This window comes from Gymnodraco acuticeps, unplaced genomic scaffold, assembly GCF_902827175.1.
Source record: "Gymnodraco acuticeps unplaced genomic scaffold, fGymAcu1.1, whole genome shotgun sequence".
NCBI classification, from domain to species: Eukaryota; Metazoa; Chordata; class Actinopteri; order Perciformes; family Bathydraconidae; genus Gymnodraco; species Gymnodraco acuticeps.
This window is the reverse complement of record NW_022990097.1, coordinates 295,668-317,321: the sequence shown is the minus strand read 5'-3', so window position 1 is coordinate 317,321 and position 21,654 is coordinate 295,668. Positions and strand designations below refer to the sequence as shown.

General features: G+C 39.7%; 1 protein-coding gene across 1 annotated transcript in view; it reads right to left on the bottom strand.

Moving 5' to 3' along the window:
• cep290 (centrosomal protein 290) overlaps positions 1-21,654 on the bottom strand; it is an 87,240-nt gene that overhangs the window by 59,417 nt on the left and 6,169 nt on the right. The window contains 13 exon segments of the mRNA XM_034216395.1: positions 2,491-2,637; positions 7,909-8,042; positions 8,528-8,591; positions 9,975-10,084; positions 11,550-11,616; positions 11,698-11,798; positions 11,912-12,074; positions 12,368-12,540; positions 14,266-14,389; positions 15,050-15,172; positions 17,164-17,253; positions 19,770-19,952; positions 20,201-20,347. Coding sequence (XP_034072286.1) covers positions 2,491-2,637; positions 7,909-8,042; positions 8,528-8,591; positions 9,975-10,084; positions 11,550-11,616; positions 11,698-11,798; positions 11,912-12,074; positions 12,368-12,540; positions 14,266-14,389; positions 15,050-15,172; positions 17,164-17,253; positions 19,770-19,952; positions 20,201-20,347 — 1,626 coding nt within the window.

Below are 21,654 nucleotides of genomic sequence, written 5' to 3'. Positions count from 1 at the left end.
CTTGTGTTATGAAGGTTTTTCTGCATGTAAACGGTCTGCAGAGTCAAAAACCCTCAAAGTACACCCTGTAGGGAGTAAAACTCTAACACAGAAAATACCTGTCTGTGCTGCCCCAGAACGCCTCGTTGGAGATGTCTCTTTTTCCATTGTTTTCTTCCTGGGTATGGTGACGTGCCCATACCCAAATGGACCCACCCGTGGAGCTCCTCACACACTCTCTCTGCGGCGAAACTGTGACGTGCTGGGGGGGGGGTGCTAGTGGAGCCTCGCAGATGGGGGTGCTGCAGCCCCCTCAGCACCCCCCCCCCCCCTTCCCGCGTCTATTCGCGATGTCTCACTGTCTCGCAGACCCCACGCAGCAAGCAGGAAGTAAATCCAGCTCACACTGTCCACTCCAGCAGCGAGCCGCGCAACGTCCCGCCAACACGGCACCCAGACCCCACGCAGCATTCTCATCTGTTTGTCATTAATGATGTCATTTCCTGGTTGCTAACAAACGCCATTCTAACACATAATCACTGATGTTCCGCTGTAACGGTGGTGGACTCATCAGATCAGAGTGGGCGAGCTGACCAATCAGAGCACAGTGGGCTCATAGGGAGGGGGGGGGGCAGGAGCTCCAACAAGGCGTGTAGGACAGAGAGTGAATACACATACTACACAGAGATGCTGTGAGAAACCAATGTGAGTTTGGAAATGTGCACGATATAAATCTATTTTAGTAGACCCAAAAAATTGAATTATGTTCAGTATAAATGGCCATGACATGGGACCTTTAAAACATACAATTGGAATCATTTTTATTTATGTAGAGAGGACATTTTTCCCAAATCTGAAGAAACTCCCACAATGTATTTCGTGAGATTTGGCAGTTCACATGAATGGGATGTGTTCAACCCCAAAAATGCTCGAGTCCACAGGACATTTGTGTCAAATTTTAAGGAATTCACCTTAAGGCCCTCCTCAGATATTGCATTTTGCTTCCAAAAGGATAACATTGAAAACTTCAGCCAAGCTGCAGTTTAAGTTTCAGTGAGTTCTCGTATTATGGCCAGAAAACGTGTCTTATGAGGAGACAGAGACCGTGACCACACATTTCTAAATCATTCATCTGGTGGATGACTCAAATCTGAAGCAACTCCAACATTGCTTTGATAGAGATTTTGTGTTCTCAAGGATGGGATGGATGTTAAGTTACGATTACTTTGACCCTTGAACCCCACAATCGAATCAGTTCATACTCGAGTCTACTCAACGTTTGTGCCAAATTTCAAGAAATTCACTCGAGTGGTTACTGGGATATCTTATTTTCCTCCTAAAGCATTAGATAGATAAATTCAAGAGTCACGATTACATTTGGAATCCCTACCGAACAATGGTACGTTAATGTCTAAACAAAATGTCATTGTTTCATCCTATAGCACATTTGTGTGAATTGTCATAATTAACAACCGATTGTTTAAGTTATCGCCAAATACGTGTTTTGTGAGGACAAAGCCACCATGATCAGCAAGCTCTAATCTTCATCCAGTTTACATTTGATCCGAATCTGAAGCAATTCCCACAATGCAATTCCTGAGATGTTGTGTTTGCACGAATGGGATCGATGTAAATTAACAAAGACTTTGATCCCCAGAATCTAATCGGTTTATACTTCAGTCTACTGGAGATTTGTGCCAAATGTTAAGAAATTCCCTCGAGTCTTACCTTGGATATCACATTTCCCCTCTGGAAGGATTAGATAGAGAATTCATGGATCAGGATTAACATTTGAAACCCAGTTGTACGCCTCGTCGGACCAAAATGTCATCACTTAAATGTTTTTTCCGAGAGACATTTGGGGTAAATTGTCCTAGTAAGCAAGTTAATTTGTGATTTATGGCCCAATACGTCTTTTGTCAGGACAGAGTGACCTTTACCAAACAATTCTAACAATTCTTCCAGTAGACGTTTACCCAAATCTTAAGAATTCCCACAATGCATGTCCTGAGACTTTTGCGTTTACACGAATGGGATGGAGGCCAAATCTAATCAGTTCATGCTCGAGTGCACTGGAAGATTGTGCCAAATTCTAAGAAATTCCCTTAACGGGTTCCAGAAGTATTAGATAGAAAAGTTCATGCCTCAGCCAACAAGTCGAGTTACAGTTTACCTTAAGCACCTAACAAAATGTCAGAGTTTTATCCTACAAGACATTTCTGCATACTGTCAGAATGAACAGGCGAATGATTAGGTAATAGCCAAAGCCGTGTTTTCTGAGGACACATCTACCTTGACATTTGAACACAACATTGTTATCAGTTCATTCTTGAGACCAATTGAGCGTTTGTGCCAAATTTGATAGAAATTACCTCGAGGCATTCCTGAGATATCGCGTTCATGAGAACGGCACGGATGGATAATCATACAGAACAAAACAACCAACATGTTGTTTGTCATTATAAGTCAACAGCATCCCATTTTAGCTTGACATATCAAAATATTGTGTACCTTTTCTTTGGCTCCGGCGAGCTGACTGAAATTGCTGGTTGCTTCTTCCCGGGCCAACTTCAACTCCTGCCTCAGTTCTTCATTTCTCCCCAACAGCTGCTGGATTTGGGACTCAGACTGCCCAATCATGTTGCTGCCATCTATAACCTGAGATATGAGGGGCGAGCACAGTCAAAACAAACCAGAGATGGCAAAAGTACACACATCCTTTACTCAAGTAGAAGTACAGATAATCGTGTTCAAAAATACTCTGGTAAAAGTAGAAGTACTGACTAAACTTCTTTACTCAAAAGTAAAGAGGCTTTGAAATGTACTTCAGTAAAAAGTCCCCATAGCTAGCAGCTGTTTTAAAGAGTACTTGACCTCCCTTTATATTAATAGAACAATAATGTCATTGTTAGCTAATGAATGTTTCCATGCTGAACAACGGCAACATGACAACGTTTCCATTGGTCCCTCTTCTTTAGAGAAGACCAGGAAATGATGGATACACGGATCGTGTTCAAATCAATAGGCACGCAATGACTCTAAAGAATAATGATCACGCATCAAACACACATTCAGACTAAAGGAACCAGCTGTTTGGAAAATGAGAGAAGTAGAAAGTACAGGTATTTGTGTTCAACATGTAAGAAGTAGAAAGTACAGGTATTTGAGTTCAACATGTAAGAAGTAGAAAGTACAGGTATTTGAGTTCAACATGTAAGAAGTAGAAAGTACAGGTATTTGAGTTCAACATGTAAGAAGTAGAAAGTACAGGTATTTGTGTTCAACATGTAAGAAGTAGAAAGTACAGGTATTTGAGTTCAATATGTAAGAAGTAGAAAGTACAGGTATTTGTGTTCAACATGTAAGAAGTAGAAAGTACAGGTATTTGAGTTCAACATGTAAGAAGTAGAAAGTACAGGTATTTGAGTTCAACATGTGAGAAGTAGAAAGTACAGGTATTTGGGTTCAACATGTGAGAAGTAGAAAGTACAGGTATTTGGGTTCAACATGTAAGAAGTAGAAAGTACAGGTATTTGTGTTCAACATGTAAGAAGTAGAAAGTACAGGTATTTGTGTTCAACATGTAAGAAGTAGAAAGTACAGGTATTTGTGTTCAACATGTAAGAAGTAGAAAGTACAGGTATTTGGGTTCAACATGTAAGAAGTAGAAAGTACAGGTATTTGTGTTCAACATGTAAGAAGTAGAAAGTACAGGTATTTGTGTTCAACATGTAAGAAGTAGAAAGTACAGGTATTTGTGTTCAACATGTAAGAAGTAGAAAGTACAGGTATTTGAGTTCAACATGTGAGAAGTAGAAAGTACAGGTATTTGTGTTCAACATGTAAGAAGTAGAAAGTACAGGTATTTGTGTTCAACATGTAAGAAGTAGAAAGTACAGGTATTTGTGTTCAACATGTAAGAAGTAGAAAGTACAGGTATTTGTGTTCAACATGTAAGAAGTAGAAAGTACAGGTATTTGTGTTCAACATGTGAGAAGTAGAAAGTACAGGTATTTGGGTTCAACATGTAAGAAGTAGAAAGTACAGGTATTTGTGTTCAACATGTAAGAAGTAGAAAGTACAGGTATTTGTGTTCAACATGTAAGAAGTAGAAAGTACAGGTATTTGAGTTCAACATGTAAGAAGTAGAAAGTACAGGTATTTGAGTTCAACATGTAAGAAGTAGAAAGTACAGGTATTTGTGTTCAACATGTAAGAAGTAGAAAGTACAGGTACTTGAGTTCAACATGTAAGAAGTAGAAAGTACAGGTATTTGGGTTCAACATGTAAGAAGTAGAAAGTACAGGTATTTGTGTTCAACATGTAAGAAGTAGAAAGTACAGGTATTTGAGTTCAACATGTAAGAAGTAGAAAGTACAGGTATTTGTGTTCAAAATGTGAGAAGTAGAAAGTACAGGTATTTGAGTTCAACATGTAAGAAGTAGAAAGTACAGGTATTTGTGTTCAACATGTAAGAAGTAGAAAGTACAGGTATTTGTGTTCAACATGTAAGAAGTAGAAAGTACAGGTATTTGTGTTCAACATGTAAGAAGGAGAAAGTACAGGTATTTGAGTTCAACATGTAAGAAGTAGAAAGTACAGGTATTTGTGTTCAAAATGTAAGAAGTAAAAGTTAAAAGTCGTCAGAAAAATAAGTCGTGGAGTAAAGTACTGATACCAGAAAAATGTACTTAAGTACAGTAACAAAGTATTTGTACTCCACTACTTCCCACCTCTGAAACAAACCCAACAAAAACATAAAAAATGACCTGATCTGTGAAATAGAAAAGATTATTTGAAATGTTGCCTATCTTTCAGTGAAACGGGTCAACCAATAATCTCTTTATTGAACGTCTGCCATCACTTAAACACGCAATTCCTTATTTTTCTAAATGGACATTGCTAACAGTAAGGAAACCATTAACTCTACTGAATATTGTGTTTATTTCATATGATCCTTGCAGCTGGTACTTCCTGTTTCTATCTCTTTGGGCTGCACAATTGTTGGAAATCACAATATGAACAGGAGTGACGTTTAAAGTGCAATATTTGGTAAAAGCCAAATATGTCAATAATATCTAAATTGAGTATTGTGGTTCTGCAGAGAAATCCAGTCAAACCGTTTTTGACACACTAAATTAAAAATCTTTGTTGAGGATAGATTCTCCCGAAATCACATCAGGATCAATTTAATAAAATTCTCTGTAATATCTCAAGTCATTTCACAATTGCAGCTCTACTTCCTCTTCTGCTCATTATGTCTGATGCTGAGCCCCGTAGTATAACAACAAGCCAAACAACAATTATCCTCCTCTCTCAAATTTGACTTACTTTAAGTCTTGTATATGCCGGATGATTGCAGAGCTCAATCCCTGGAAAGTGGGACAACCCTCAACTTTTGTGTTTGTTTGCTAAGTTGCTATGTGACAAGCCATCTGCTTCATCAACTGACAAAAACACTGACATATTGCGCAGTTTAGCAGATCTGTGAAAACACAGCTGGGACTGTGAAATATTTCAGGAAACTACTCACAGACAATCATGTGATCACCGTTTGCAGTGGTTTAAAACCTAACTTTGTAATTTAGAAGCATTTTGACTGGATCGGTTATGTTTTTGTAATGACACGGCTAAAGAAACGTGATCTACATTCACACAAAAAGTAACACTGCTGCTATTATCTCGCACTGCAACTGCGACATCTTCCGACTAGCACCACTTATTTTCATCTCATTGCAATGGCACCATTCAGTTGTTTTCTAAATAGTGTTGTTTTGACCCCATTTTGAAAAGATGTGTCGACAAAATAAGCCTTTTGTTTTTAGTCGGCTTCAAATGGGTAGGTTCAGGTTATTTATTTGTACCCGTAGGTAGATTTTGTTTGCAGAGAAAAAGACAAGGGATCCATCCTGACTCTAAAAACAAACACAAACAACAGACACATCTCTAATAAAAGGACTAGTAAAAAGTACACCCTGCTCAACCAAATCTCAAAATGGGAAAACACTAGAACAAACATGGACATTCAAAATTCATAATTAAATAAATCCAAATAGGCACCTGTGTGACGCTCCTATGATGTGTTAATTTGTGCAATAGCTGCTGATAAAGCTGTTTTTATACCGCTTCGTTCGACTCTTTGGGAAAACATTTTTCTTTTATCTTAAGAAAGGAGACGTACATTCCCTGCTTAAGATGAACTCTGTGGCTCTGTTCCACAACATTATAATAAAAACAGAAAATACAGCAAAATCAAGACTAAGAATTCAATACATTATTAATTTGTCTATGTTTTTTTTGTAACCTCTATGATTAACGTTCTATTTGCCACTTCTGTTTTAACCCTCCTATTGTCTTTGTTTCCCCCCCCCTACTTTGAGGTCGAATTTGACCGGTCCTGTTTTAACTGCTATTACATTAACATAAAAACCATTAATCATCACCACATTTCATTTAACACCCTTTCAAACTGTACATATTGTATCAGACTACTGGCATACATGAAACACTGCAGTAAATATACAAAGAATAGACACTGAACATGTGTGTGTGTGCGTGGTGTGATCCATGTGGGGGGATGGGCACATAAGAGCGGGACATGTGTCAAATTGCTCTGTGTGTGTGTGTGTGTGCGTGTGTGTGTGTGTGTGTGTGTGTGTGTGTGTGTGTGTGTGTGTGTGTGTGTGTGTGTGTGTGTGTGTGTGTGCCAGGTGTGATTCACATGAGGGGATTGGGCATATAAGGGGGGGAACACATCTAGAGTATGTGTGTGTGTGTGTGTGTGTGTGTGTGTGTGTGTGTGTGTGTGTGTGTGTGTGTGTGTGTGTGTTTTATCTGATCCGGATGGTTACTAATTCCTTTTCTTTATGGCGGGAACACCATGGTGTTACAAAGTTGACTAAATCATCCAAAATGCAATTGTATATGTTTAAATGTCTACTGTGAAGGATATCATAGAGCCTTAATGCAATCGAATGTAAAACAAAAAAGTTATGATTGATGAAAGTAGTAAATCGGTCAGATTTGACCCGAAGACAACAGGAGGTTTAAGAGGGACGCTCCTGCAAAGAAATTCTTGATCTCACTTCCAGATCTCCTGGTTAGACAAACCTATATTCTTAATGTAGTTATGAAGATAGTAGGAACAAAACCACGAGGATTAAGCTAGTCATGGCAAGATATATGTCTTTGACTTTAGATTAAGGTTTGTTTATTTATTTGGTTTGTTATTTTACCTTTTCTTGATTACCTCTTTCATGTATTTGTTTGTTTATTTATTTGTTGTTTTTATGTTTTGTTAATTATAAAATAAATAAATATATATATGTTAATCATTTCGTTTTTGGGAGAAGGGGTGGGATTAAATACGTGTAAACTACTTCCCACCCCTTTTCAGATGTGTAATTAAGTAGATCATTTTTTATATATAATTTTTAAGTCAGTAAGATTTTTGTTTATCAATTTCACACTGCTTAAAGGTAGTGTGGAGAAACCAGCTCGAGTGCGCTAGAATTTGTACACAACCGGAAAAAATCTGCCCCTTCCTTCAGACTTCCTCACAGAGCCCCTCCTCCAACACACGAACGCGCACATGACCAATGAGGGCACGAGATAAGTTTGTGCCCAGATGGAAGGCTGACAGGCAGGTAGGCCATCCAGTTACTTTAGCCGGCTCAGATGATTGGTCGAGCTTTTCACAGCGCCACAGCTTCCACAGATGACATTTTGTAAGCATTTAATGTATTCATTGCTATCGGGATGTTAAGAGCATTCCATGGAATATAACAAGTGTTTCTGAAGTGAATTACCTACCCTACCTTTAAGTTTATATAGTATAATAATTCTCATGTTTCATTTAATTATTATTATTGTTTTACACATTCAAAACAAATCAAATCAAAAATAATCAAACAGATGGTAGACGCTCACCTTGGCTAACCTCTCCAGACGGGAGATGTCGATGGCAGCTTCAGATGGAGCCGTCTCTCGGCTATTCCTCATTGCTCTGAGGACGTCTCTCAGCGCAGCCTCCAGGTCTCCTTTCTCTTTTGACAGCTCATCCACTATGGGTTTAAACACTGCTTTGAGTTGTTATGCTCCCCACTAATGGAACACACTTCCAGAAAACCTGAAGTCTTCACCAACGCTGAGTTCTTTCAAGTCGAGGCAAAAAAAAAAATCTTTTTTCAGCTGCTTACCCAGAAGTCTTTTAACTTGTTTAAGCACCTACTGTATTTACAATGTTGTTTTTAAACTATCTCTTTTATGCATGTTTTTTATGAATCTGTTATTCCATTGTGTTTATTTATTGTGTTCCCTTCTGTTGTCTTCTTATTAAGTGTTAATGATGAGGTAAAGCACTTTGAATTGTCTGAAAATGTGCTCTATAAATAAACGTACCTTACAGAACCATATCTGTGACACTGATGCATTTCATTACACTAAAAAGTATCGTGTTGTGAAAAATTGCTTAATTATCCCTGCAGGACATTATTCTCTTCTACTAAGGGTTGTCAGATAACTTATCGAATCGTTAATGTGTACTCACGCTTCATGTAGAACTGGGTCTTCTGGAGTTTGAGCTCTCTCTCCTTATTGCTCAGTTCCTCATTCTGCAAAGAAGATGTTATCAAAAGTTAACAAAGAAAACCTTAAAACCTTTATAGCTGCAGGTGCAACATGTATTGTGTCAAATGTATTTATGTTGAATTCTCAAATCACTTTGGACTGATAGAGAGGCGAAGTCCCACACATCTACTTCCCACTCATGGGACCTTATTTCGGAAAAAGTATGTATTGAAGTCAATGGAGAGAGAAAGATTATCTTTCGATCCCGTTTGAATTGTGCCATGAATTACACATATGATGTTTGTCAATCTTAAAAAATTATTTCCACGTCAAAAAAGTCACAGTTTGTCGTAAAACTGTTGAAATATAAGACTATGAAAAATACACAACTAGAAAGACTACAAATCCCAGAATCCCGGTCCCGCATGCTGGCTCTTACGGAACCGACTAACTCCCCTTGTGTGTATGTACAGCTCTCAACACGCCCAGACCTGGAGTGATTTTCACCTCGTTTGATACTTTCCGTCTCATTCTGAAAGGAAGAAGTGAAATGTTTCAACGTGACGGCCGTCTTGGTGTGTGGAGCGAGACGGGAGATGTAGTTCATTGAGCGGTTTTACACAAAAAAATGTGTTCCTTCACATTTTTACGACACATTTTAATTTTTTTGACTTGCAAAATGATCTTTTAAATTGACAAACATCATATGTGTAATTCGTGGCACAATTCAAACGGGATCGAAAGATAATCTCTCTCCATTGACTTTTTCCGAAATAAGGTCCCATGGAGGTCCACCGGAAAGGGAGGGACTTCGCCTCTCTATATTCAAATGTTTGAAATATATAGTTCAAATTTAGGGTCTCAATACATCGGTATGGATGAAAATGGTAATATAAAAAAATGAATTACTGATATTATGTTAAAAATACTACTATGATAATATTGTGTTGGCCTTGTCGATGTTTTGTTCATCAATTTCTTATTTTCTATATATATTGCGATCGTGCAATCTTTTTATTGTAAATTATTTCGGATACAATAATGGTGAATCTGATATTGTACACATTCTTCCAAACTTCATGGATTACATGTCTTTTCCATTCTGCTTCATTTCATTTTTCTTTACCCAAACAGTACTCAACACAATATGCTGTAAGCTGTAAGTAAATAACCATGTAATCATTTAATGGCATCCTTCTGACATTCTGGACACAGAGCAGACCTCCCTGGATGACTGATGGTCAGATCAAATGAAAAGCTAAACACAAACAGTTGGGTTGGATAACATGACAAACGATGGTTTTGTGGAAAGCCAATAGCTCGTCACAATGAATTAACCTTTCATGAGGAAAGTGCTTCTCTTTAAAGCACATGGGACTTGACTGAAGTTGACATGCGATAAATGGCGTGATTAGTTCCAGGCTTACTTTGCGTCTGATCTCTTCATCTGTGTAAGTGCTGATGTGTTTGAGAGGCAGCTGTTCACTTCTGCTGGACCGAGGGTCCTCCTCCTGCCAAAGGCTGGACTGAGGGATGCCTGTAGACAGAAAGTATGGTTACTAACACTTTAGAAACCTTGCAATGTGCGTATAGAATAATGTTCTATGTGTTTATCAGTTATAAGAAGGGAACAAGTAGATACTGCTTTATTTTAACTATATTTGTTCTTATTTATTTGTATGTTACTATAGTGTTCTTAAAATAGTTCTCTATCTGTGTCATTTCATTTTGTTTTACTTTTATGTATGCACCACGACACCAAGTCAATTCCCTCGTACGTGTCGACCTACCTGGTGATAAACCTGATTCTGATATGTGGCTACCTCTTTCTAAGTATCCATCCTGTTCAAAATATACAATAATGTAATATTTTAAATGCGCCACTCATACAATTATAGGTTGATATCTCAAACCATGTGTAAATAAAGCCAAATCATGAGGAGAAACCCTCAAATAAGTTCAAAGAGAATGCTTTTCTGTACATTTTGTAAAGAAATGTTTCTGCCGGAGAGAGGAAAGTTCCTCCTGAAGCATGCTGCTGCTGCTGTGTTTAAACCCTACACCTTAAAGGAGGAGCCTCATTCAGATGTGAGTGTAACTAGGGCCCAATCCCAAACCACTCCCTCGACCCTACCCCTCCGTGACGGAGTGAACTCCGTCTGTAGCCACACTCGCAGCTCAACGAGGCTCCTCCTGTCAGATGGAGGGAGTAAATACAGCGGCAGGCTTTGGGACGGCCTTCCCTCTCTCCGGCAGAAACAGGAAATGCTGTAACTGTATGTAACAACGGTTTCAAATCAGCATCTCTTAGACAAAAAGTTTATATTAATAACTCAAATAAAACTCCAAACATCTTTCATTGTGTTTCAAAGCTCTTTTAGTTTTAAACCTGATGTTTATAAGCTTCTTAGTTTTTGCAAAGGTCTGTAAATATACACAACTTTATAATAAAATGCACACATTTACCTTTTAAGACCTTTTTTAAGACCCTTTCCATACATTTGAAGACCTCATCGCCACTTGGAGTTTTAACCGGTTACCTTGGCGACACACTTTACCTCACATTGACTATATACAGTATTGATTGTCCTTCCTCCTTATCTTCCAACCATTTGGACGCAGACTTGCATTTCCCCATAACGATGTTGTTTAACAACCGGCGTAAACGGACCTTCACGCTATCAAGCAGTGAGCGTGCGATGTCCTGTTCAGATGACGTCAAACCCAACGGGATGCCATCAATAAACTACAGAATCACACTACACACCTACGCCATGATTACATTCAGGCAGACTGTAGAACACAACCTCTTTGGACCATTTATATACTTATTGGAAACAAGCTACAAAATGTAATACCTTGGAAAAAGCCGTTTAATACTTTTTAATAGCCTTAATTTTCACTAAATTGATTTTAACTTTTAATACTTGTTAAGACCCCGCGGACCCCCTGACCTTGCTGCATACATTGGCTTTTTAAAAATTCCACGATTTCTGCATCACCTCTTTCCTTCACAATGCGCCGTATTTCTTTCTTCAGCTCAAGTCTTTCTTCTTCCAGCCGTTCGATCTGTGAAATGAAGGAATGAGCTGATCAGAGAACATTGTGGTAATAAAGAAGTTATTGTAACATTTGTAATCCTCTCTCTACCTCTTTGGTGAGGACTTGATTTTCTGCTTTGTACTGTCGCTGTCTTAGATCTTTGGCTCGCCTGAACACAGTCAGATCTACTTCCTGTTTTGGCTCCAGACCTTGGGAGTTAAGAAAAAACATGAAAGAAACAAATGAATGTTTCCATGTTGTTCCGTTTCTTAGTAGACGAAGAGATGGGAAAAGATAGTTTTTGTTTTTTTTAAGAACTGACCCAGTTTTTCTCGGAAATCCTCGTTTTCGTCCATGAGGTCATTGATTCTCATCTCAAGCTGGTTGATCTCTTTGGTCATGGCCTCAGCCTCAAGGTCTCTCACTCTAATTTGAGTTTTACACCCTTTGATCTCTACAATGGCTGCTTCCAGTCCGTAAATACCCTGTAAGACAAAAACAGAGCTGTGATGAATACTCCATCAAAAAGCGTCTCGTGGACGTTTTCTTTCCTGTCCGCTTTTTTTGTGGCAATTATGACGCGATTAGACGCGGTGGGAAACAAACACTTAGCTTGTAGACCCAAAAAGCATGTTGATCACACCATAGTCACAAAGTCATTTCAATGTCCAAAAAAAGAACCTTCACTTGTCGGAATTTGAGTTTTGAGTCATTCGATTTGGTTTTTAAATTGGTCGAGGTAAAAAAAACAAGAAAGAGTTTTTCTTTGAAGACTTACAGACTCATACTGACTCAATCGGTTTGAGGCCTCAATGAGTGCTTTGTCTTTTTCCTCAGCGTGAGCTTCTGCAAGCGTTACAGCCCGCTCTGCTTCCGCTGCTCTGGTGTCTGCAGCCTCCAGCTTGGACATCAGCTCCTCCATCTTTCTCTGCGTTATGGCCGATGGCAGGCCTTGAAAATAAAAAAACCGACGACTTTATTCGACTACAGACAAAAGTGACACTGATGATTGCAGGGTATGATAATTTACTAGTCATAACAAGCACATTAATTTAAATACTCAAGTTCACCTGTATTTATCATCCCTTTAATATGTTTAAAAGACAGCAGCAACGACTCATAAACTATACTGGATACTTAATTTAGCAAAAGGCTAACAATGAACAGACAAATGAGAAGAGTGATGACTAGATTCGGGACGGGTGGCGCAGTGGTCTGTGCATCCGATCATCAGATCAAGGGGGGTGCTGGGGAACTCCAGTTCGAAACCCGCTCCTGCCGCCACTGCGTCAGGCCGTTGTGTCCTTGGGCGAGACACTTCACCCGGATTTGCTCCTGTGGGTAATGTCCACAGTACATGTATGATACTAATGTGTACTTGTAAAAGCGCCTCGATGACATTGAGGCGTGAAGATGGACGGTGTGGCGCAGTGCGCTGTGCAATGATCAATGATCGCCGCTGCTGCGTCTGTAAAGCCGTTGTGTCCTTGGGCAAGACACTTCACCTGAACTTGCTCCTGTGGGTATTGTCCACAGTACATGACCATTGCATGTATGATATGTGTAATGTGAATTTGTAAAGCGCTTTGAGCATCTGGAAAAGCGCTATAATAAATGTAAGGTATTATTATTAGATTGGCTGCACTGACTCCTGAGGGAAATGACTTGGCTAAGAGGCTGCGTGGAGGTCAGAGCCATTATTCACAGGGGGCTTGTACACTATCATCAACTGTATAACCAACAGGGAAGACCACCTCCCACAAAAAGCCTGTAACATCTGTGAAATAACACTGTCTGTAAATGATGAGGTGCCGTACAGGCCATAATTCATACTGGTCCTCCCACACACATACATTCTCCTTTCACCTACAAAACATTTTCACTCTCATATTCATATATTTACACTCACACATTTTGCTCTCATATTATCATATAGCTGCATTTGCTGCTGTAATGCCAGAAATGTCCCCATTTAAAGGTTTTCCTATTCTGATTCTGAATTGTTTTTATAAAAAGATGTTTGCAGCTTTAAATAGCCCCTTGAGGAAGCAGGGACCACAAGAAGTACATAGTAACATCACGTTGTAACACTCGTGCTACTATTGGCTAACGCTCCAAGACAATCAGAGCAGACTGGGCTCTGGTTTCAGACAGAGGGTGAAAAGACAGGCAGTATGCTAAAAATAAAGAGCTTTTTGAACATCAAAGCATGGAGACATGTCACAGTAGAGACACTACATACTGATTTGAACCTGAAATGAGAGTAAAAGGGCCCCTTTAAGTTGGGAAGTGCTTTGTTAGGAGTCTTACGGCCCGTCCACACTACAGCTTCGACAGCTTCAAAAACGGTTTCCAACGCGTCTGCCCATTCACTTTGAATGGGGTGACGTCACTTTTCACCAAACTGCATTGTGGGAAGCAGAGCGGAGCTTTCCTGGCGTTTCAGGCTGCAAAAGTTGAGCAATGTTCAACTTTTGAAGCTTCTGAAGCTTTCGGTGGAAGCGTCAGCCAATCAAATCATATGCCAGTACAAGCTCTAGCCAATCAAACCGCTGCTTGTGTGTCAGGGGCGGGAGATTCATGTGATTGGTTGTTGGTCGAGCTTCAGACACGCCCAGCTCCAAGCTTTTTTTGAAGCTGTAGTGTGGACGGGCCGTTAAGCAGGGATCTACCCACCTCTGTCTTTCTTTGTGGACGTCTTTAGCTCCTCGATGAGCAGGGTGTGCTTCTCCATCTCTCCTGTGTACTGCTCCACCTGCTCGCCCAGTATCTTGATTTGATTATCCCTCTCTTGGACGGCCTTTAAGAAATTCCCGAATAATTTAAATTGATGAGAATGTACAGTATGTGCAAGACAGACCGCAGCTGTACAATTATCTGCACTTTCATTTTTGAAGGAACAGTTATGAAATGAAAGAAGGAGGGAGGGAGGCTGAGGTTAAGAGGCTCAGGACAGAGGAAACTTACAGTGCAGAGCTCATATATGACCTGGCCCACAGCCCAGAGACACGGAGGGAGGACAGGTTGATAAAGCATGCCAAGGCGAAGAGAGAAAGCACGGAATAGCAAGAAATGACAAATAGATGGAAGAACATGAAGTGACAGTCCACTCAGGATTGCCCTGCTTCTAAGGACACAGATTAAGGAATGCAATGACTTTCCACACTGTAATAAGGTTTTAAAAGCAGGGTCTTGAAAAACAGAGAAACCTAATTTCAAAGCTACTTAGACATATTTGCCAAGACATACTATTTGAAACTGCTTTACTGGGAAGAAAATACATTGTTATGCATTAGGGTGCTATAACTTTGATATAGTAATAAAACAATTACTGTATGATGTTGTAAAACTGTTAGTAGAACTATATTTAAGTGAGTAAAAATGCATGGTTTGCAGTTAATCCTATCTTCCCCATCAATAACACGTTTCCATGGTACATAAATGATGACGAGGGACAGACCTGCTGCAAGGCGATGATGTTGCTTTTGTCCAAGTCCATCTGGGCGGAGCGCAGCTTTTCCCTCAGATCGCGAATCATCTGCTGGTAAACGAGAACTTCATCGTCCTTCGCAGAAAGCACTCTCTGTGTGAGAGAAACATATCAAGTTCGGCTAATAGAAGGCCCATAATGACTGAGGAAGAATACAATATATACACTTTATGTATTTGTATTGAATTCAATACTTTTATATGTTTAGGTATGGATGTATACTTATTTTATGATGTAAAAATGTGCCTCTTTATTTTATGGTAGGGTCGGTAAGAACGGAGAAACCAGTCGAGTGCGCTAGAATCTGAAAGTACGCAGCCGAAAAAAATCTGCCCCTTCCTTCAGACTTCCTCACAGAGCCCCTCCTCCAACACACGAACGCGCACATGACCAATGAGGGCACGAGATAAGTTTGTGCCCAGATGGAAGGCTGACAGGCAGGTAGGCCATCCAGTTACTTTAGCCGGCTCAGATGATTGGTCGTGCTTTTTACAGCGCCACGGCTTCCACAGATGAATTTATTGTCAAAGCATTTAATGTATTCATTGCTATCGGGATGTTAAGAGCATTCCATGGAATATAACAACAAGTGTTTCTGAAGTGAATTACCTACCCCACCTTTAATTTGCAATGTATTTTTATGTGTATTTGTACTTGTGATGTTTCAGTGTTTCTTTCTGTTAACTGTCAAGTGGGAACTAAGTATTGTTTTCTCTTATTATCCTACGATACTGTGTGAATAAGAAAATATGAAGGACAGACCATCTATTTCCATTTATTTATTTATTTTTTAGAAAGGGGCAGGTAATATAAGATTCATTTATTGTCCCTGCTCCTGTCCGTTCAATGGTGTGTTAATAGAGACATGTTTTGTAAACAATTATTATGCATTAAAGGTGGGGTAGGTAATTCACTTCAGAATCACTTTTTGTTATATTCCATGGAATGCTCTTAACATCCCGACATAAGGATTTCTGATTCTAACTCAATAATGTCAGTAAAGAAGCAAAATAAAGTGCATATTTACAAGATTTTGAGTTGCAGGGACTAACTAGTGACCATCTTGTGATGGGATCACCCAAGTCGGGTGTTAAGTGGGGGATCAACAGTAAGAAAACATTGACACAGATTAATCATTCAAGATGTGTGGGCTTTACTTTCCACCATATCATAAATTGAGGAGCTAATGGCCCGTTCCCAGAGGATCACATTATCCAAGTACTTGGTGGAAGAATTCCAAATACCTAAAGGCAGACGCATTTAAACTGTTTCCCAATATATCCTCCTGAGACCCACCCATTCATTTGGTTTTGGTCCATAACTATGAGGTTATACATGCCACAGCATTAAGTCCAATTGTACTCCACAGAGGACATCCTGGGCTTTTCAAAAATATGACATATGTGGGGGTGTGGCTTTGAAAAAGATAATTTCATTGTATTTCAACATGGCGTCCATCAACACAAGCACTATTTATAGAAAGAGAAATGGTAAGTTTGTAATTACCAGTGTTGTGAGTTCAATATTTTTAATTAATTATAGTAAGGGAACCTCTTAGGAGTTAGCGTAATGAGTTTTCAGAGCAGTGTAATACTTATTTGACCTAAAACTAAATGCTTTTATGACTGTCCTCTGAGGAGGACATGGGGATTTGCTAACTTTTTATTTCCCCATTTTACACAACACAAATGGAGTCCACTATGGGCCAAAACTAACACGTAGGTTTCTGTAGGGTTCATGGCAGACGGATGCAGTGGGAAAACATACATCAAGTGCATCAAGTGTCAGATGTATCTCTGCATTTCAAAAAAGGATGGAGTACCACAAATGAGGGCTCAATATTTGTTGCATTGAGTTGTTGTGCTCTAATGTTGTCGAAATGTACGAAATGTGTTTCCTCTACAAAGGACACACAATAAAACAAAAATAAAAATATATTTTTTGTTTTTGTTAGTCATTATGTTAATACCAGCCTAAAGACTTGTGTGATCAAAAAAAAAAAGGAATTCTTTCTGGGTCTCAGGAGATGTACACCATCATACTGGATAACGTTTCATAGCTGTAGATATTTCATTAAAACCCACCTTCCACTCCTCCACTTTAGCATTGACTGCTACCATGATTGGGTCGTCCTCTTCATTCATGTTATGGATCTTATCAGTTAGCTCTCTGACCTGCACGTCGAACACACAACTCATAATAAATACCTTGCAGTCAAAAAGATAAATGGTGTAGGTTAACATGTCAGCATTAATATATATTTCACAAACCACACAGAGCTGCAGTTAATACATTTATTAAAAAAAAGACAGTGTCAGACTGTATTGCATCCCTACAAAGCTCCTTCTGGCATTTACAAGATTCCAGCGTGCCAGATAACCATCTCGATTTCCATGTAATCAGCGCACCTGTACATGAGTCTTCAATTTGTGCGAGGCATGCTCATGGTTTATTACACTAAAGCCCATTTGTCTAAGATCTGTGATGGGGTACGAACAGCCGGTGATAGATGTAAGCAATTTCCAGCAAACCTCATCCACATGTTCCAGCCCTGCCCATCCCTACACATCTATTAGGCAGAGCTTTTTAAAACTATATTGGAATGAATTGGGGCCTAAGTAGAACCAAATACTCTTATTGAATGATCACCTTTTTACCTTCCCTCCCTACACCCAGTAGAGACATTATAGTTTATAAAACCCTACTGGCTAGAAGGTTATGTAATTACTATTATAAATGTGAAGCTACTGTGTTTTCATCTCATACTCGCTGGGGCTGCACGATTTGGGGAAATAATCTAATTGCGATTTTTCTGACAGATATTGCGATTCGATTTGCGATATTTGTTTTTAAGCGACCCAACGGAAGTGTATTGTAAAATGTGGCCATAACTCCGGCTAGGAAGGTCGTATCAACGTGCTCCCGTCTCTAGCACCCCGCAGCCCGAGCTACGAGTGAAAGAACTAAACTTACATGAAACTTCCGTTGGGTTGCTTTAAAGTCAAGCTTCAGTTTAAGATTCTCCCTGTAATAGAAACATGTGATGGAGCATTACTAACCTGACTCAGATGGTTCACCAAACCATCTAAAGCTCCATTGGAAGCCATTTGGAAAGGGCAGGCACTTTCAAAAACACTTGGCAGGTGATTGGATCAATCTGTCTATCACCTTCTATCATGGGCCACTTCTGATTGGTTAACAATGGCTGGTACATGTGGAGCACAGCACTTCTGATTGGTTAACAATGGCTGGTACATGTGGAGCACAGCACTTCTGATTGGTTAACAATGGCTGGTACATGTGGAGCACAGCACTTCTGATTGGTGTGGATGACTGACACACAAGAAGAAAAAAATCGCAGGCTTGTGATTTGATAATTGCATCATTTCAAATCGCGATTTCGATTTAAAATCCGATTAATCGTTCAGCCCTACACTGGATAGGAGGTTTTCCTTTACCTTTAGTCTGTTATATAGGTTTTTGTGCATGTAAATGTTGTGCAAAGACTAAAATCCCTGTGTTCCCTCGTGCGGGAGTTTCCAGGCTTTCCCTGAGTAGCTCCTCAAATGCATTTTAGGAGACACATGGGGCCCATTTTTTAAATGTGTTAAGGGGATACATTTCCCTATTATTCCTAAAGTGTTGCTCTTTGGTGATGTACCAACTTGAAATGTGTTGTTTTTCTTCTGAGTGTGAATGAATTTGTTCTGGTGTTGGCAATACTTCACTTCTTAGTATTTACAGTCTTTTAAAGTTAAAGGGGACCTATCATGCCAAATGCACTTTGTGATGTCTTTTATACATAAAGATGTGTCCCCGGTGTGTCGGGGAACTCACGCAGCGTCAGAAAATAAAACCCTCTCTCTTTTCCTCCGTACCCAAATCTCTAAAAACGGGCTACAACGGAGCTGATCCAGATTTGCGTCCGATATGACGTAATATCTGAAATGTGGACCCACGGCCCAATCAGAAACATTGCTATCAGAAACAATGCCCGACTGTTTTGGACGTAATATGGTCGGTGTTTACATTAGCATGGCTAACACTCAGAGCTAACCTGTACTGGAGAGCATGTGTGTGAAGAAGCAGGAAGTAAAAAGGAACTCACCTTGTGGTATAACCGGCAAGAGAGAAAGCCTTTGAGCTCCAAACTGTTTCAGAGAGAATCCTTGATAATCCATGATATGGCGTTTCATCACGGCAGCATTTAGTTTAGACAGTAGCTGCCGGGTCCCGCATGAGCTCAGACCCCTCCTCTTTATTTATTTTTTTTAAGTTTTATACCCCAAATCCACATGTTTTAAACAGGAAGTGAAATAGAGGGATATGAGGCATGGCTATAATTTTGAGCAAAACACTTCATAGTCATGTTTTTTATATATTTGTATATATCTGAGACCCATGCTATTGCCTAAAAATAGCGCTATTGATCATCGCTGGACAGTTTGAACAGAGTTTATGAGCCGAGCTTGACACTAAAATCTCCTTGGCTGTGATTGGTTGTTTTCCATGGAGTGAGCTGGAATCTTGTAAAGGCCATAAACAGCATTTAGAGAAGGCAGAGGAAGCTTTTGTTTCACAGATTACCAGCCTCATGTACTACTGTGAGGCTAAAGTCAAAGTGTTAGCTTGAAAGTCGACACCTGCAGCTTTAGAAAACAATGTGCAGTCAATTGAATTGGTTCTCTACCTGCAGCTTTGAATGATCCCTGTCTTTCCTGAGCTGGTCCATGATGGAGTCGGTCTGCTGCACAACGATCTTCATCTTGTTGTACTCGTCCGTCATCTTCTCCATCTCCCTCACCGACTCCTCCAGACTTTTCTGCATCTGCTCGTTCTGCGTCTTCAGGTGTGCGTTGTCATCTTCCGCTCGCTAATGGAAATCAAATAATTGAATTAACTTAATTTGTGGAAAAACACATGTAGAGCCAAATAAATAATTGGCAGGAAAGGTACATTCATAATTGAAAACGACCCTTATGTTGCTGGTTTGCAGCAGTTTAGACACATTTTCATCATGAAGGATAATTCCAAAGACTAAAGCATAGTACTATTGCCAGACTTTCAAAGATGATGGTCTGTTTACATAACCCCCAGATGGTTTAATAGATTTTAAGGTACCTGAAGGTCTTCCAGGCACTGGTAGAGCTGCCGGTTGGCCAGGTTGAGTTTCCTCTGCGTCTCTGCGCTCTCGTCTCTGGACGGCGACGGCTGTTTCTGCTCCAACTCCCCGCGGTAGAAGTCAACGTCCTGCAGGAGCTGCTCATTCTGTTGTGATGCAGATAGGACTAACATTAGAACGGAGGAAGAACTGGATCCGATGCCTTTATTGCATACATATTTTTATATATATGTGTTTTTGTATTCGGGATTGTGGGAAAGGGTATTTGGATCTCTCCGTCTGTACACACAAACTGAAAGCTTGACAATGAAGTTAACTTTGACTTTGATACAATTAACTAGAGACACAGGGTATATGCAGGAATCCTGAAGTCAAATGTAAGACCTTTTTTAAGACCCTTCCCCTACATTTTAAGACCTCATCACCACTTCGAGTTCTAACCGGTTACCTTGGCGACACACTTCACCTCACATTGACTATATGCAGTATTGATTGTCCTTCCTCCTTATCTTCCAACCATTTGGACGCAAACTTGCATTTCCCCATAACGATGTTGTTTAGCAACCGGCGTAAACGGACCTTCGCGCTATCAAGCAGTGAGCGTGCGATGTCCTGTTCAGATGACGTCAAACCCAACGGGATGCCATCAATAAACTATACAGAATCACACTACACACCTACGCCATGATTACATTCAGGCAGACTGTAGAATACAACCTCTTTGGACCATTTATATACTTATTGAAAACAAGCTACAAAATGTAACACCTTGGAAAATGCCATTTAATACTTTTTAATAGCCTTAATTTTCGCTAAATTGATTTATCAACTGTTAATACTTGTTAAGACCCCGCGGACACCCGAGACACTATATTTGATAATCTACAACTGATTCATGCTGAGATCTGAAACTGTCATTTGGGAATTAGATTATTTGATTTACAGTAAATTAATATTCAACAATGTTACTAAACTTTAACTTCTTTGAATACTTTTACAAGCCTACATAATCTTGTTCCAGTTCCAGTCCTGCCTTTATATGATACATGCAAATGGTTTGGGGTTTTACAAGACAATGCCTTGGGATGTGGGAATAGTAATTCCTAGAGACCAAAGCAGGGAACAGTTTCCAGATTAAAAGATAATAAATAACTGAAGTTAGTATCAATCAACGTCCAATAACTGGAGAAATGTCTCCATGCAAGATCTACAGCAAGATCAACTGTGTCTGAGGGATCATTTGTAAAAAAGGGCCTCATCTGTATTAGATCTTTCATAAAAACAAAATGGATTGATTTAGACATCCATCCAGTCCAGGTCTAACAGGCTTAATAAATACTTTAATCCTCAGGTGACCAAATGCTCACATGACCCAAGTGATGATTTGTCTCCCATTGGGCCTTGGGCCCCATTGAGGGTTTGAGCGATGGAATAATCTTGTTTCCTTTCGTCA